The 18638-nt window shown below is 44.1% G+C and overlaps 1 protein-coding gene across 2 annotated transcripts in view; it reads left to right on the forward strand.

Moving 5' to 3' along the window:
- LOC112907482 (immunoglobulin lambda-1 light chain-like) overlaps window positions 1–18638 on the forward strand; it is a 699686-nt gene that overhangs the window by 57606 nt on the left and 623442 nt on the right. Inside the window, exons 1-2 of one of the 2 annotated variants that reach the window (XM_072723323.1) lie at window positions 2360–2493; window positions 2592–2898. The exons of the other annotated variant lie outside the window; for it this stretch is intronic. Of the exons in view, the coding sequence (XP_072579424.1) occupies window positions 2376–2493; window positions 2592–2898 (425 nt within the window). The 5' untranslated portion in view covers window positions 2360–2375. Of the gene's footprint in view, window positions 1–2359; window positions 2494–2591; window positions 2899–18638 lie in introns of those variants that run through there. 2 annotated transcript variants of the gene reach the window in all.

Below are 18638 nucleotides of genomic sequence, written 5' to 3' on the forward strand. Positions count from 1 at the left end.
CTAGGAAATGTCACTAACAAGTGGATTACAACTGAACAATGAAATTATTATTCAATTATAAAATTGGAAGATATTAAGTTTGTCTGAAATTGTCTGCTGAAATAGGAAATCTCATACTTTGATGATGAGAGTATAAATTGGTAAATCAAGTTTGGAACATAAATTTTAAATTCTTATCATATATTAAATGTATATATGATCTGAAACAGCGTTACAAATTTTTGAAATCAGTTATAATGAAAATTATCTAGCTAATGCACTCCAAGATAAATATACAGGTACATCTAGTTAAAACATGTTACAATAACAAATAATTGAAACCAACATGAATATTTGTCTGTGGAAAAGTCATGAAATTATGTTAAATTATCCTGTAGATTAATGATGAACTATGAATCAAAATGAGAGACATCCTAATGCTTCTCAAAAATCAGTTATTATGTTTTATAAGGAGCAATGGAAGTACAGAAATAACAAGATTAGGTTATGAAATATATATATATGTGTGTGTGTGTTGTGTATGTGTGTATATGTGGGAGTGTGTGTATATAAATTACTAGAGCCCATCCTTGTGAGTGTTACCAGTTATCCCTTCAGGAAGTAAGGGGCAGTGGAACTGAGGATGCATTGGTATCATATTAATTTTAGTAAAGGATTTTATTTCTTTATTTGAGATAATGAGTATGAGAGAGCATCAGCAGGGAGAGGATCAGAGGGAGAGGGAGACGTAGACCCCCTACTGAGCAAGGAGCCCAATGCAGGGCTCTATCCTGGATTTCTGGGATCATGATCTGAGCTGAAGGCAGACACTGAGCCACCCAGGCTCCTCATATCAATTTTATAGACCATTTAGAGCAATGTTATTTAATATCAACCTTTGTACTGAGCAAAATTACACAAGTAGACCAAGAATATCTTGAATGTATTAATAAGTAATTACAAAATAATTGTTGTAAGGGTACTATCCAGGAATAAATGAGAACCCACAGAAGTAACCAAGGACAAAGGACATGTCATCCATGAAAGCATGATATTCTCGTTCCAAGACAGAGATAAAAGCCAAGACATGCACATGGGGGCTGGTGAACCTAGCAGGAGACCCTGAAAACAGTAATAACAAGTAAGTCAGCCTATAAGGGTAACCCAAGTTACCCTTATTTCTACCCAAGTGGAAATACTACTGAGGTTGAACCAATGGGCTTCTCTAAAGATTTTCAATCTTGAGCTTACTTCAAGTTCATTATGTCCCAGTAATGAAACAAGGGACAAGGCAGATGTAAACTCCAGTGTCAGGAAATCCTGAAATATACTCTGACATAAATATTCCAATTAGCTGTCTAACTTAGGGAATTGATGCCCTGGAAAAATGAATGGCTCAACCCCACAGAACTGACCTGCTCATTCTACTGTCCTGGGTGGTGACATCAGAGGTCCACCTGCAAAGCTCAGAGGCCCTTCCAGGACTGGGAAGGTTGATACAGGCTGGGGGACATGGTGTCTGAGGCCAGCAGGGGGCGCGAGTGGGCTGCTCCTGGGAGTCAGGGTCTGGGTCAGGAAGACCAGGAACATCTATCACTGGCCCCTGCACCCTAGAGCAAGCAGGGTCCTCACTGTGGATGACTTTCCTGCACCTACGGCCTTGGAGCCACAAGAACTCTCAGCTCTAAATCACACAGGCCTCGTAATTCATCCTCCACTATGTCATGGAGTAACCGGTCCAGAAATGATTTTCATGGAATGATAGATGGACAGGAGAATCATACAATACAATCATCAGCAGAACACAAAGGGGAATGGAGTTCAAAATGCTCCAAAAGCATCAATTGTTCACACAATGTCATGTTCATTTCTGATAAAGAGACATCCCTGCTCACCTCCCCGGGGACTACTGCAACAAGGTCCATGATTAACTGAGAGGAGACCACTGCTCCTACCTCTGTCACAGGGGCTCTGAGATTCCCAGTGTCCTCACGGCTGGAAGAGGCACCGCGAAGACCCTCCAAGGACAGAAGAGGGAATGTCACTGGGGAGGGAAGAAAATGTTCCAGAGATGGGTTAGATTTGAGGTGAATTAGATGTGGAACCAGGAGGTGAGAACACATCCATCTCCTCATTCAGCTCTCAGGCTTTCCAGAGAAGAACCTTGGGACAGAGGTCACTAGAGACAGTATGGTGGTCATTTGCTGAAAGATGTCCTCCTGACACCCAGTGTCTCAGGTCACCCTGCAGTCATTTGTGCGTGTGAGGTCCCAGAGTCTACTCATTTCAAAGTCTGCCAGGGGACATGCTGGTGATTCTCAGGGGGAGAGAGAGAGAGGGAGAGAGAGGAAGCTGATTTGCATGAAGTGCTTTCTTAACCTCATAGGACAGGAGACATGAAAAGGTCCAGGGACACCCCATTCCATCCCAGGACCCTAAGGAGGCTGCAATCTGTGAGGGTCCCCACCATGGCTTGGACGGTGCTTCTTCTCGGGCTCCTTGCCTATGGATCAGGTCAGGGAAAAGCCTTTGCGTCTGTGGGGAGCTCATAAAACAGGGATTCATGTGACACTTGTCTCCCATAACAACACCTTTCTCTCTTTTGATTTTAGGAGCAGATTCTCAGACTGTGGTCACCCAGGAGCCATCACTCTCAGTTTCTCCAGGAGGGACAGTCACACTCACATGTGGCCTCAGCTCTGGGTCAGTCTCTACAAGTAACTACCCCAACTGGTACCAGCAGACCCAAGGCCGGGCTCCTCGCATGCTTATCTACAACACAAACAACCGCCCCTCTGGGGTCCCTAATCGCTTCTCTGGATCCATCTCTGGGAACAAAGCCGCCCTCACCATCACAGGAGCCCAGCCTGAGGACGAGGCTGACTATTACTGTTTATTGTATATGGGTAGTTACACTGACACAGTGATTTAAAACTATGGGGAAGTGTAGCCAAAACCCCTTCATGGCCTCAGAAATGCTCAGCTTTAAAGGAAGGAGAGAAAGTGAGATGGGCAAAGAGTCATCACCACTATAGGAAGTGAAACTCCCTGGCCCCATTTTCCTGTTCCATGGTTCATGACAATAAACCCCATTTATCTCTCCCAGGGTGTCTCTATCTCTCCAATGTGACCTTCCAAGACTGTGCTTCCTTGCTCCCTCTCTGTCTAAAATGTTGACAAGTGGGGCTTCCCTTCCATTATAGGTAAACGAATACTGAGGCACAATCTACTGTTTCAATATGGTCTATTAAACATAGAGGCTTGGTAGATCTCATTTTGTTCACTAATTTTATGATGAGTACCAAATTAATATTTCCATCATGTGGAGTTTGATAAACTGTAATCCTCCATGTTGTGCTACCAAATCTGAAACCAGCATCGGTGTTCATAGATGAATATTTAAAAAGCAATCCAGAGATTTGTATGGAAGATAGTGTTTAAGAGGCATCTATGATTGTATTAAAATGAAATTAGTTCTGAAAATATCCCTTAAATGCAAAGACAGTAAAATCTTCTAATTTAATCATTCCCACATCCCACTAATGATCCAAGAACACTGAGAAACAGATTCAAAATTGCAATCCTTTTGTGGTCACAACAGCTTGCTTTGGAGGAGTGCATGCTGTGGCATGAAGAAGTGAAGGACCATACATGACCAGTAGATGTGAATGTGTAATTCGGCCTGGAGACTGTACGATTTGAGGATCATGGTTCCTGACTACCCAGGGCTCTCAGGAAAATATCAAGAGACCTAGGATAGTGTAATTATTACCTGTTTGATGGCTCCTTCAAAATAATGTTGTGCAACACAGGACATTATACTTGGATGGTTTCTATTTATTTTGCTTTTAAATACATTATATTGGGAGGAGGGGCAAGATGGCGAAAGAGTAGTGTCCCCAAATCACCTGTCCCCACCAAATTACCTAGATAACCTTCAAATCATCCTGAAAATCTACGAATTCGGCCTGAGATTTAAAGAGAGACCAGCTGGAATGCTACAGTGAGAAGAGTTCGTGCTTCTATCAAGGTAGGAAGACGGGGAGGGGGGGGGGCGGGGGGGGTTGGGGGGGGAATAGAGAAACAAAAGGCATCCAAGGGGGAGGGGCCCCGCGAGGAGCCGGGCTGAGGCCCGGGCGAGTGTCCCCAGGACAGGAGAGCCCCGTCCCGGAGGAGCAGGAGCTGCACCAACCTTCCCGGGAGGAAAGGGGCCCGCAGGGAGGTGGAGCAGGACCCAGGAGGGCGGGGATGCCCTCGAGCTCCCTGGGACACTAACAGGCACCTGCGCCCCAGGAGAGTGCGCCGAGCTCCCTAAGGGCTGCAGCGCGCACGGCGGGACCCGGAGCAGCTCGGAGGGGCTCGGGCGGCGGCTCCGCGGAGGGGGCTGCGGGGCGGGAGCGAATCCAACAGCGCAGGCCCCGGAGCACAGGGCGCCGGGACACAGCCCAGGATCCGGCCTTCCCCAGGACAGGCAGAGGCCGGGAGGGCCCAGGACAGCAAGGACGGTCATGCCCAGAGCTGAGCAGATCAGCGGCCCCGCCCCGGAGCCTCCAGGCCCTGCAGACGGAGAGCCCCAGAGTTACTGTGGGGGCTGAATCCACGTTTCCAGAGCTGCCATAGCCACTGGGGTTGTTCCTCCTGGGGCCTCACGGGGTAAACAACCCCCACTGAGCCCTGCACCAGGCAGGGGGCAGAGCAGGTCCCCCAAGTGCTAACACCTGAAAATCAGCACAGCAGGCCCCTTCCCCAGAAGATCAGCTAGACAGACAAGTTCCAGGGGAAGTCAAGGGACTTAAAGTATACAGAAAGAGAAGATACTCCCCCGTGGTTTTTTAACTAAATTTATTTTTTATACGAGTTCAATTTACCAACATACAGAATAACACCCAGTGCTAATCCCGTCAAGTGACCCCCCCCCAGTGCCTGTCACCCATTCACCCCCACCCCCCGCCCTCCTCCCCTTCCACCACCCCTAGTTCGTTTCCCCGAGTTTGGAGTCTTTATGTTCTGTCTCCCTTTCTGATATTTCCCACACATTTCCTCTCCCTTCCCTTATATTTCCTTTCACTATTGTTTACATTCCCCAATGAATGAGAACATACAATGTTCGTCCTTCTGCGATTGACTTACTTCACTCAGCATAATACCCTCCAGTTCCAACCACGTTGAAGCAAATGGTGGGTATTTGTCATTTCTAATGGCTGAGGAATATTCCATTGTATACATAAACCACATCTTCTTTAACCATTCATCTTTCGATGGGCACCGAGGCTCCTTCCACAGTTTGGCTATTGTGGACATAGCTGCTAGAAACATCAGGGTGCAGGTGTCCGGGCGTTTCATTGCATCTGTATCTTTGGGGTAAATCCCTAACAGTGCAATTGCTGGGTCGTAGGGCAGGTTGATTTTTCATGCTTTGAGGAACCTCCACAGAGTTTTCCAGAGTGGCTGCACCAGTTCACATTCCTGCCAACAGTGCAAGAGGGTTCCCTTTTCTCCGCATACTCTCCAACATTTGTGGTTTCCTGCCTTGTTAATTTTCCCCATTCTCACTGGTGTGAGGTGGTATCTCATTGTGGTTTTGATTTGTATTTCCCTGATGGCAAGTGATGCAGAGCATGTTCTCATGTGCGTGTTGGCCATGTCTATGTCTACCTCTGTGAGATTTCTCTTCATGTATTTTGCCCGTTTCATGATTGGATTGTTTGTTTTTTGGTGTTCAATTTAAAAGTTCTTTATAGATCTTGGAAACTAGCCCTTTATCTGATACGTCATTTTCAAATATCTTCTCCCATTCTGTAGGTTGTCTTTTAGTTTTGTGGACTGTATCCTTTGCTGTGCAAAAGCTTCTTATCTTGATGAAGTCCCAATACGTCATTTTTGCTTTTGTTTCTTTTGCCTTCATGGATGTATCTTGCAAGAAGTTACTGTGGCCGAGTTCAAAAAGGGTGTTGCCTGTGTTCTCCTCTAGGATTTGGATGGAATCTTCTCTCACATTTAGATCTTTCATCCATTTTGAGTTTATCTTTGTGTGTGGTGTAAGAGAGTGGTCTAGTTTCATTCTTCTACATGTGGATGTCCAAATTTCCCAGCACCATTTATTGAAGAGACTGTCTTTCTTCCAGTGGATAGTCTTTCCTCCCTTATCGAATATTAGTTGACCACAAAGTTCAGGGTTTACTTCTAGGTTCTCTATTCTGTTCCATTGATCTATGTGTCTGTTTTTGTGCCATTACCACACTGTCTTGATGACCACAGCTTTGTAGTACAACCTGAAATCGGGCATTCTGATGCCCGCAGCTATGGTTTTCTTTTTTAAAATTCCCCTGGCTATTCGGGGTCTTTTCTGAATCCACACAAATCTTAAAAGAATTTGTTCTAACTCTCTGAAGAAAGTCCATGGTATTTTGATAAGGATTGCATTAAACGTGTAAATTGCCCTGGGTAACATTGACATTTTCACAGTATTAATTCTGCCAATCCATAAGGATGGAATATTTTTCCATCCCTTTGTGTCTTCCTCAATTTCTTTCAGAAGTGTTCTATAGTTTTTAGGGTATAGATCCTTTACCTCTTTGGTTAGGTTTATTCCGAGGTATCTTATGCTTTTGGGAGCAATTGTAAATGGGAATGACTCCTTAATTTCTCTTTCTTCAGTCTCATTGTTAGTGTATAGAAATGGCACTGATTTCTGGGCATTGATTTTTGTGTCCTGCCACGCTACCAAATTGCTGTATGAGTTCTAGCAATCTTGGGGTGGAGGCTTTTGGGTTTTCTACGTAGAGTATTATGTCATCGGAAAGAGGGAGAGTTTGACTTCTTCTTTGCCAATTTGAGTGCCTTTAATGTCTTTTTGTTGTCTGATTGCTGAAGCTACGACTTCCAGTACTATGTTGAGTACCAGTGGTGAGAGTGGACATCCCTGTCTTGTTCCTGATCTTAGGGGAGGGGCTACCAAGGCTTTCCCCAGATTTCAGGTTGTACTACAAATTGTGGTCATCAAGACAGTGTGGTAATGGCACAAAAACAGACACATAGATCAATGGAACAGAATAGAGAACCCAGAAGTGGATCCTGATCTTTATGACCATCTAATATTCGATAAAGGAAGAAAGACCATCCATTGGAAGAAAGACAGTCTCTTCAATAAATGGTGCTGGGAAAATTGGACATCAACATGCAGAAGAATGAAACTAGACCACTCTCTTACACCATACACAAAGATAAACTCAAAATGGATGAAAGATCTAAATGTGAGACAAGATTCCATCCAAATCCTAGAGGAGAACACAGGCAACTCCCTTTTTGACTCGGCCACAGTAACTTCTTGCAAGATACATCCGTGAAGGCAAAAGAAACAAAAGCAAAAATGAACTATTGGGACTTCATCAAGATAAGAAACTTTTGCACAGCAAAGGATACAGTCAACAAAACCAAAAGACAACGTACAGAATGGGAGAAGATATTTGCAAATGACGTATCAGATAAAGGGCTAGTTTCCAAGATCTATAAAGAACCTATTAAACTCAACACCAAAGAAACAAACAATCCAATCATGTAATTGGCAAAAGACATGAAGAGAAATCTGTCAGAGGAAGACATAGGCATGGCCAACACGAACAAGGGAAAATACTCTGCATCACTTGCCATCAGGGAAATACAAATCAAAACCACAATGAGATACCACCTCACACCAGTGAGAATGGGGAAAATTAACAAGGCAGGAAACCACAAATGTTGGAGAGGATGTGGAGAAAGGGGAACACTCTTGCACTGTTGATGGGAATGTGAACTGGTGCATCCACTCTGGAAAACTTTGTGGAGGTTCCTCAAAGAATTAAAAATAGACCTGTCCTACGGCCCAGCAATTGCACTGTTAGGGATTTACCCCAAAGATACAGATGCAATGAAATTCCGGGACACCTGCACCCCGATGTTTATAGCAGCAATGTCCAGTATAGCCAGACTGTGGAAAGAGCTTCGGTGTCCATCGAAAGATGAATGGTTAAAGAAGATGTGGTTTATGTATACCCTGGAATATTCTTCAGCCATTAGAAAGGACAAATACCCACCATTTGCTTCGAGGTGGATGGAACTGGAGGGTATTATGCTGAGTGAAGTAAGTCAATCGGAGAAGGACAAACATTATATAGTCTCATTCAATTGGGGAATATAAATAATAGTGAAAGGGAATATAAGGGAAGGAGAAGAAATGTGTGGGAAATATCAGAAAGGGAGACAGAACATAAAGACTCCTAACTGTGGGAAAAGAACAAGGGGTGGTGGAAGGGGAGGAGGAAGGGGCGTGGGGGTGAATGGGTGACGGGCACTGAGGGGGGCACTTGACGGGATGAGCACTGGGTGTTATTCTGTATGTTGGTAAATTGAACACCTATCAAAAATAAATTTATTATAAAAAGAGAAAAAGAAAAACAAGAACCATATGATCCTCTCAATAGATGCAGAGAAATATTTGACAAAATATAGCATCCATTCCTGATCAAAACTCTTCAGAGTTTAGGGATAGAGGGAACATTCCTCAGATTCTCAAAAGCCATCTATGAAAACCCCAGAGCAAATACCATTCTCAATGGGGAAGCACTGGGAGCCTTTCCCCTAAGATCAGGAACACGACAGGGATGTCCACTCTCATTACTGCTATTCAACATAATACTAGAAGTCCTTGCCTCAGCAATGAGGCAATGATAAAAAATATAAGGCATTCAAATTGGCAAGGAAGAGGTCAAACTCTCCCTCTTCGCTGATGACATGATACAGTACATAGAAAGCCCAAAAGACTCCACCCCAAGATTACTGGAACTCATATAGCAATTCTGCAGTTTGGCAGGATACAAAATCAGGGCCCAGAAATCAGTGGCACTTCTATACATTAACAATGAGACTGAAGTAAGAGAAATTAAGGAGTCAATTCCATCTACATGGCACTCAAATGCATGAGGTACCCTGGAATAAACCTAACCAAAGAGGTCAAGGATGTATACACTAAGAAGCACAGAACACTTCTAAAAGAAATGGATGAAGACACAAAGCGATGGGAAAATATTCCATGATCATGGATTGGAAGAAATAATATTGTGAAAATGTCAATGCTACCCAGGGAAATGTACACATTTAATGTAATCCCTATCAAAATAAAATGGACTTTCTTCAGAGAGTTGGAACAAATCATCTTAAGATTTGTGTGTAATCAGAAAAGACCCTGAATAGCCAGGGGAATATTCAAAAAGAAAACCAGATCTAGGGGCATCTCAATGCCAGATTTCAGGTTGTACTACAAAGCTGTGGTCATCAAGACAGTGTGGTCCTGGCAGAAAAACAGACACATAGATCAATGGAACAGAATAGAGAATCCAGAAGTGGACCCTGAACTTTATGGCCTACTAATATTCGACAAAGCAGGAAAGACTATCCACTGGAAAAAGAACAGTATGTACAATAAATGTGGCTGGAAAAAATGGACATCCACATGCAGAATAACGAAACTAGGCCATTCTCTTACACCATACACAAAGATAAACTAAAAATGGATGAAAAATCTTAATGTGAGACAAGATTCCATGAAAATCCTAGAGGAGAACACAGGCAACACCCTTTTTGAACTTGACCACAGCAACTTCTTGCAAGATACATCCATGAAGGCACGAGAAAAAAAAGCAAAAATGAGCTATTGGGACTTCATCATGATAAGAAGCTTCTGCACAGCAATAGAAACAGTCAACAAAGTAAAGACAACCCACAGATTGGGAAAAGATGTTTGCAAATGACGTATCAGATAAAGGGCTAGTATCCAAGATCTATAAAGAACTTAAACTCATCAGCAAAGAAACAAACAATCCAATCATGAAATTGGCAGAAGACATGAACAGAGATCTCAGAGGAAGACATAGACATGGCCAACAAGCACATGAGAAAATTCTCCTCATCACTGGCCATCTGGGAAACACAAATCAAAACCACGGTGAGATAGCACCTCACACCCGTGACAACGGGGAAAATTAACAAGACAGGAAACCACAAATGTTGGAGAGGATGTGGAGAAAGGGGAACCCTCTTGCACTGTTGGTGGGAATGTGAACTGGTTCGGCCACTCTGGAAAACTGTGTGGAGGTTCCTCAAAGAGTTCAAAATAGACCTGCCCTACGACCCACCAATTGCACTGCTGGGGATTTACCCCAAATATACAGATGGAATGAAACGCTGAGTCACCTGCACCCCGATGTTTCTAGCAGCAATGTCCACAATAGCCAAATTGTGGAAGGAGCCTCGGTGTCCATCGAAAGATGAAGGGATAAAGAAGATGTGGTGTATGTATACCATGGATATTCCTCAGCCATTAGAAAGGACAAATACCCACCATTTGCTTCGAGGTGGATGGAACTGGAAGGTATTATGCTGAGTGAAGTAAGTCAATCGGAGAAGGACAAACATTGTATGTCCTCATTCATTTGGGGATTATAAATAATAGTGAAAGGGAATATAAGGGAAGGAGAAGAAATGTGTGGGAAATATCAGAAAGGAAGACAGAACATAAAGACTCCTAACTATGGGAAACAAACTAGGGGTGATGGAAGGGGAGGAGGGCGGGGATTGGAGGTGAATGGGTGACGGGCACTGAGGGGGGCACGTGACGGGATGAGCACTGGGTGTTATTCTGTATTTTTGTAAATAAAAAAATAAATTTAATATAAAAAATAAATAAATAAATCTTTAAAAAGAAAATTATATTTAAATAGATAAATAAATACATTATATTTATTAAATATTAATAAATTAATCACATTTGTTAAGAAAATTAATGTTTGAGTTCTTTTTACATCAACAATGATATAAGGGGCACCTGGGTGGTTCAGTTGCTTGAGGATCTGTTTTTTTTCATAGACTATGATCTTGGTGTCCTGGGATTGAGCCCCACATCCAGCTCCCTGCTCAGCTGTGTGCCTGCTTCTCCCTTGGTCTCTGCCTGGCTCTCCTCCTGATTGTGTACACTGTCTGAGGTCAGAGATTTCTTTGTCAAACAAATGAAATATTTAAAACAAAAAAAAACACAAAATTAAACAGTGATATTAAACATCATGGGAAATTAGAAGCCAAATAAAGCAGAGCCATGGACATAATTTATGCACTGTAGATTATGTTCGAGGAATGAGGAATCACTTCGTTTCACTCATGTTTGCCAGCACTTGCACCAAATGATTTGTACATATCTGCTGCTGACATCCTTACCACAAAGATAACTACAGGTTCAAAGGCTTCTCTAGAGAAATCCATCAAACATGTAAGGAAGAAATAATGAGAATTGTACAGAGAAGAGGGGAGGAATGTCAAATTTTGAGTATGCATTATAAAGCTTATTTTCCTTTTTTATTATACCCAGATTCAATTTGCAAATAAAAGAAATTAAAAATCCATGTGTTTCATGAAGATAGGAACTGAAACAAAATGAAATGTTTGTAAATGCAATATAACAGATTATCAAGAGTGGTCATTTTAGACATTTAATTTGTGTAACATTCAAAATCAATCAACTTGTCAGACTCCCTGCTCAGGAGGGACCCTGCATTGTCCTGCACCCCCCACTGCTCATCTCTCCCTCTCCCTCTCTCACTATCCCAATTCTCTTTCTCAGATAAATAAATAAATCTTTTATAAAGATAAAAAAGAAAATCAGTGAATGAAATACATTCTATAATGGAGTAAATAAAAAATATGGGCATCTAAATAAATGCACCAAGACTCATGTGAAACATTCATCCTAAAGTTGTCTGAGGAAAGTGGGTGATCATGGTCATAGATCTTTAACTTTGGGTCCCTATGAGTCTAGAGATTTGGTGACTATTTGCACATTTATCAAGTTAGTTTGGGGCCCAGTGAGAACTTGATTTCTGCACCCCTATCCCAGGCATGTGGAAACAATGATAAAACATCACACTCATCTTCCAACAGAAGGAAAGCAAAGGATAGGAAACTACAAGTGAAAATAATTGGGTACAATATAAACAGTGTGTGAAGCAACAAAGTATCCCGAGAGGAATTGGAAAATACAAATGCACAAAAACCATGAATTTAGGAGATATGTCTCACTTCCAAACCTAAAGAGCTATGTCTAACATTCAGCAGTAAATGTTCCATCAGGCAAAGCTGTTTGCGTTTTACAAATCACTCGGTCATATCTGATGCAGAACAAATTGTAACAGTCTCACTTGACTTTTGAAATCATTGCTGAGCTGATGTCTTGGAAATAAGCCATGGAGCTTACTTCCTGAACAATGTCCAACTCCAGCAATCCCTCAAGATCCCCCACAAGCCCCTCAAGCCAGCTCCACTGTCTTCTTATCGGTGATGTTTGACATGATATACTCTTAACTTTCACCTTTTTGTGGTAACTTCTCTGGTGACACATTAATAGGTTATTTGTGCACATGTTTGTCCTTTCCATAGAGAAGCATCGCTTCAAAGAATGAGACCACAGTAATCCTGTGCAGTGTATACGAATCATGGTATCTAGAGCTCAGACATGGAGTGTGAATAGAAATGGAACTGGTGAGCTGCTGATAGCCCCTGAGCTCCCAGGGCTTTGGTCCCAGATGGGGTGGGTGCCTATGACCAGCAGGGGGAGGTGTGGGTCCGTGGCCCCTACATAGCTGCTCAGTGAGGACCCTTCACTCAAAGGAGCCTGAGCCTGTGTGCTTGGGCCCTGTGCTCCCTGATGGGGACTCAACAGCTGTGTCCTCTCCGGCCTGGAGGAGTCCCCTGAGCAGGGACTTGTGTGTGGTCTCAGCAGGTGCTTCCTCCAGGGCTCTCCCCAGGAGGGAAGCCAACTGCCGACCTCCACGGTGTGGTGTGAGCTGAGTTCCAGCACCAGTCACCCCCACAACCCACCCACCTCCCCTTCTACCACCCCTAGTTCGTTTCCCAGAGTTAGGAGTCTTTCATGTTCTGTCTCCCTTTCTGATATTTCCCACTCATTTTTTTCTCCTTTCCCCTATATTCCCTTTCACTATTTTTTGTATTTCCCAAATGAATGAGACCATATAATGTTTGTCCTTCTCTGACTGACTTACTTCACTCCGCATAATACCCTCCAGTTCCGTCCACCTCGAAGCAAATGGTGGGTAATTGTCCTTTCTAATGGCTGAGGAATATTCCATTGTATACATAGACAACAGCTTCTTTATCCATTCATCTTCTTCACCTCTTATTGCATCACTCCCCTATCCCTGCCTATAAGCAACACAGGCTCAGAATCTGGCTTTAAATGCTTTGTATCTCACTAGAAACAGAATTGTTTAAATTTAAATTCCAGACTTGTTTAAATATAAAAGATCAGTGAAAATACCCCTTTTGAAGATATTCATCTCCCAATGAAAAAATAGTTACATGGATTTCAGAAATGATATGACCCTTACTGTTGCTGTTGCTTGGTTGGAATGAGAAGGGCAGTTGTGCAAGATGTGTGACCCAGGAGAACCCGGTGGCCCTCCACCCAGCCCGTCTGTCCCCTGGTACCATCCTAGGGATTTAGCGAGATTTCCCTGAGTTCTGGTATCTTGGTGATACTGATTTTCTCTCTTTATTTTCAGATTGGGGCTTTGGGAGCTCCTGAATTCCTGGGTACTGAGTCGTGTCATCCCAGTGAGCAGATGTGAACAGACCCCTTAACCAAAAATGTACACAGAGACCAATTGCACCTGTGTAAACATTTCCCACATGATAAGTCACTGGGGGATTACACACCGAAACAGTGAGGTAGCACCAGACTCCCATCAGCATGGCTAAAATTCAATACCACGTCAACATCAGATGGTGCCCAGGATGTGGGGCAGCAGGAACTCTGCTTCACTGCTGGGGGGAAGGCCAAATGTCTCAGCCACTTGGGAACATACCTGGGTAGTTTCTTGCAGAGCTAAACAAAATCTTAATGATACAATGCAAAATTCATGCTCCTAGGTATTTCTATAAATGAATCTCTTGTGTCCACCCAAAATATGCACATAAATGTTTATTCCTGTTTTTTGATGATTGCAAAGCTGTGAAAACAACAAATATGTCCTGCAAATGGTGAATGGGTAAAGAAATTCTATATGTCCAAACGTGGAATGTGATTCAACAATTCAAAGACATAAATTTTCAGGGCAGAGGAAGAAATGGAGTAAACTTCCATGTATATTTCTAAGTAAAATAAGCCAATCTAGTATCTCATTGTGGTTTTGATTTGTATTTCCCTGATGGCAAGTGATGCGGAGCATTTTCTCATGTACGTGTTGGCCATGTCTATGTCTTCCTATGTGAGATTTCTGTTATGTCTTTTGCCCATTTCATGATTGGATTGTTTGTTTCTTTGTTGTTGAGTTTAATAAGTTCTTTATAGATCTTGGAAACTAGCCCTTTATCTGATACGTCATTTGCAAATATCTTCTCCCATTCTGTAGGTTGTCTTTTAGTTTTATTGACTTTATTTTGCTGTGCAACAGCTTCTTACCTGATAAAGTCCCAATAGTTCATTTTTGCTTTTGTTTCTCTTGCCTTCATGGATGAATCTTGCAAGAAGTTACTGTGGCCAAGTTCAAAAAGGGAGTTGCCTGTGTTTTCCTCTAAGATTTTGATGGACTCTTGTCTCACATGAAGATCTTTCATCCGTTTTGAGTTTATCTTTGTGTATGGTGAAAGAGAATGGTCTAGTTTCATTCTTCTGCATGGGGATGTCCAATTTTTCCAGCATGAAACCACAAATGTTGGAGAGGATGTGGAGAAAGGGGAACCCTCCTGCACTATTGGTGGGAATGTGAACTTGTGCAGCCACTCTAGAAAACTGTGTGGAGGTTCCTCAAAGAGTTAAAAATAGATCTGCTCTATGACCCAGCAATTACACTGTTGGGGATTTACCCCAAAGATACAGATGCAGTGAAACGCAGGGACACCTGTACACCCAATGTTTATACCAGCAATGTCCACGAGAGCCAAACTATGGAAGAAGCCTTGGTGTCCATCAAAAGATGAATGGATAAAGAAGATGTGGTTTATGTATACAATGGAATATTACTCAGCCATTAGAAACGACAAATACCCACCATTTGCTTCAACATGGATGGAACTGGAGGGTATTATGCTGAGTGAACTAAGTCAATCAGAGAAGGACAAACATTGGATGGTCTCATTCTTTTGGGGAATATAAGAAATAGTGAAAGGGAATAAAGGGGAAAGTAGAAAAAAATAAGTGGGAAATTTCAGATAGGGATACAGAACATGAGAGACTCCTAACTCTGGGAAATGAACTAGGGGTGTGGAAGGGGAGGTGGGCAGGGCTGGGGGTGACTGGGTGACAGACACTGGGGTGGGTGCTTGATGGGATGAGCACTCGGTGTTAATCTGTATGTTGGCAAATTGAACACCAATAAAAAATAAATTTATAAAAAAAATAAGCCAATCTGAAGAGATTAGAACAGTGAGCATTGAAGAATTGGGGACAGGAGCCCTGGGTACCAGCTCAGACCAAGGTCCCATGTCTCTTGCAACCACCAGAGAGCAGTGGTGCTCCCTTGTACATCCCCTGGGAGTGTCTGTCTCTGGGCCTTTTGCAGGTGCTCCTGTGTCACTCCTGGGTGAAGCCCTAACCCCGACTCCTATATTCTCTTTTGCTCAGCTGGAGCCCTGGCTTAAGTCACAGGAGGAGCTTGTATAACCTTAGGAAAGAGGATAGTTTGCATGAGAACCCTCCCCCAAAACATGAGTATCAGGGGAGCACAGAAAATGGGTTAGTGACTCAGGCTTGGATGTGGGGTTCAGGATCCAGAGTCGGTGTTGTTTCTGCCCTCTTCCTCACCCCTCCGTCACTGCATAGGTAATTTCTAGATACTGTGGGCGACAAAATAATATCACCTGGAGATCCCCTGGGTCGAATAACAGTCTCCACTACTAAGATTTTGCTCTAAGTCCTTCTTATGGCATTCACTGAATCAAGGACAGATGAGTAAAAAGGACAGATTTACGTCACCCAACAAAACCTGAACTTCAGATTGTTGCAAGATCTCCTCTCATGTGCTTCCTCACCGCCAGAACCAAATCCACCTCCAGAAAACAATCTTTCAGACACCTGCCTTTTTTTTTCTAGAATCAGCTCCATGAGAACCATCCATCAGAAGTCACAAGTAGAAAAGGGGTCAAAGTGGCCTCTTCTCTCTCTTCTCTGTACAATATCCTTGGCTCTGCAGTTTCTGGATTTCTCTGTACCTCCAGAAATCAGAGGATGTGAGCCTGTTCTCACCCACCATCCTCAGGGTCACAATATCTGGGAAGCAGATCCCATCAGAGGAAACACCAGCAACATCCTGTATAACTGGGGTCCTGTCAGCGGGGCAGCCAGGCCGTGCCCTGAACACCTGCTCTCCTGGGACAAGGATGATTCTCAGGATTCCCAAAGGCCTCCCTGTTCCTATAGGCAGATCATCCCCTGACCATCCCTGGGCTCAGTCAGCACCTGTGGCTGATCAGTACATTGACTCTGGGAACCCAGCATCAGTACTATTCTCATGGTTCTAAAGTCCATCGTGGAACACACCCTCCCTGTACTTTCAGGGCTGGACTGTCACTCCCTGAGTCACCCTCACCTCCAAAGAGGCTGGACCTCAATGGAGAAGCATTCTTTCCCAACTCAGGACCACATGGTCTCCTTATCTCCACGTCTCCACCACTCACATGTGGGACCTTTGACAGAAACTTTGGGGTGCATCTGGCCTTGGATATTAAAAATCCCTTCTTGTAGTCATGGGTGGCTGACGGAGCAATAGATCTGTCCTGAACATGCTGGGTACCAGCCAGAAGGACTACAGCTGCGTCTAAGCCAGAGTCAAGTCTGACCTCAGATTGCTCTGCCCTGGAAGCTCTGTGTGTGTTTGGTGACTCCATGGCTGACACAGCTCAGAACTTTGTAGGCATAGGCTCTCCTTGAGTTTCCTTAGCCATCACTTTGGACTTCTCTGCTTGTAGAAAAAACACACAATATTAAACTTATGACCGAAAATCAGAAAGACGATTTTATAAAAATGTTGTAGACTCCTTTTCAACCAAGAACAGAAGGCCTTCCTTTACAGTCATTGTTGCATCCAAGTTCTTAGCCAGAGTTTCCAATCATATTCTCTCTGCACTAAGCACGGATCTGGGACAGGTGTATAGTGGTTCCACCTGCAGCCTCACAATGACTTTGTCACTGAGTTTAAATCAATCTCCCTGAGAGGAATATTGTGTAAAAGAGTTCACAAGAACTTCCAGCAGGTTTGCACCTTGTGCTCTGATGTCAGTGGCACACACAACCTCACCTGGCTGGGCTCCTGCAGTCTTGTGACCATGTGCTGGGAAAAGAGTCCCTAGGAGGGAGTCCCTGCCCATGGTGTGTGGGAAACTATTGTGACAACCAAGTGTAACTAGGGACAGGTGACAAATATTCTCAGTATATTATCTACTAGGAATGAATTCAAGGGCTTCCACCCAAAACGTGGACAGATTTCTCCTTGTCTCTTCATTGATGTACAAACCTCCAAAGAAGGAAACCTCTAGAACTCAGGGAGGAGTCACATAACAGGAGAGAACACAGCATCTCACACTGAAGTTTCCAAATGTCCGTAGAAACCCTTCACTGCTCTGGACTTGATCCTGATCCAAAAAGAGTTTGTATAGAGACACCACCTCAGTTCTGAGTGAAAAACACCCCAGAAACTATGGACACATATACCCCTGAGGAGTCTAGGTAAAGCAGAAAGTTTGTCCTCTGGAAATGGAGGTTACATAAGGGGACTCCTGACCTGGCCCTAAAACACTGGACAGAGCAGTGGGGAGGCACCCTTTGTTTTAGATGGGCTCCGATCACCAAGTCACACAATAGTGTATCTGGGATTGGACACCAGGGGGTGATGAGGTCCATTTCTGAAGACTCATGGTGATTATAGCTGGGACCTGCCACCAGGCACTGCCTGTGCCCTCTGCTCAGGGCTCACAGCTGGGACCTCCCTACCTCAGGTGTCTACACAGCCCCACCCCTCCCCTGTCCACACCCTTCAAATCCCCAGGCAGTGGGACTTGACCCAGGGCCACTGAGGGACCAGACAACTGGGGTCTCATTTGCATGGAAGGGCCCCTCCCTCTCCCAGAGAATGAAGAGGGGAAGGGAGAGACGAGGGGAGGCTCTGCTCAGCTGTGGGACCACAGAAGGCAGGATCAGTGATGACGTCCACCATGGCCTGGTCCCCTCTCCTACTCACCCTCCTTGTTCATTTCACAGGTGACTGGATTTGGGGAGTTGAAGGGGTCCTGGGAGGACTTGTGGCATCCTGAATCCTTCTCTTGTCTCCAGACCCCAGCATCACTCTGTCTGTGTCTCTCCCCCTTGCAGGGTCCTGGGCCCAGTCTGTGCTGTCTCAGCCGGCCTCAGTGTCTGCGGCCCTGGGACAGAGGATCACCATCTCGTGCACTGGAAGCAGCTCCAATGTTGGTTATAGCACTTATGTGGGCTGGTACCAGCAGCTCCCAGAAACAGGCCCCAGAACCCTCATCTATTATGATAGTAGCCGACCCTCGGGGGTCCCCGATCGATTCTCTGGCTCCAAGTCAGGCAGCACAGCCACCCTGACCATCTCTGGGCTCCAGGC

The sequence above is a fragment of the Vulpes vulpes genome, chromosome 10 (assembly GCF_048418805.1).
Source record: "Vulpes vulpes isolate BD-2025 chromosome 10, VulVul3, whole genome shotgun sequence".
NCBI lineage: Eukaryota > Metazoa > Chordata > Mammalia > Carnivora > Canidae > Vulpes > Vulpes vulpes.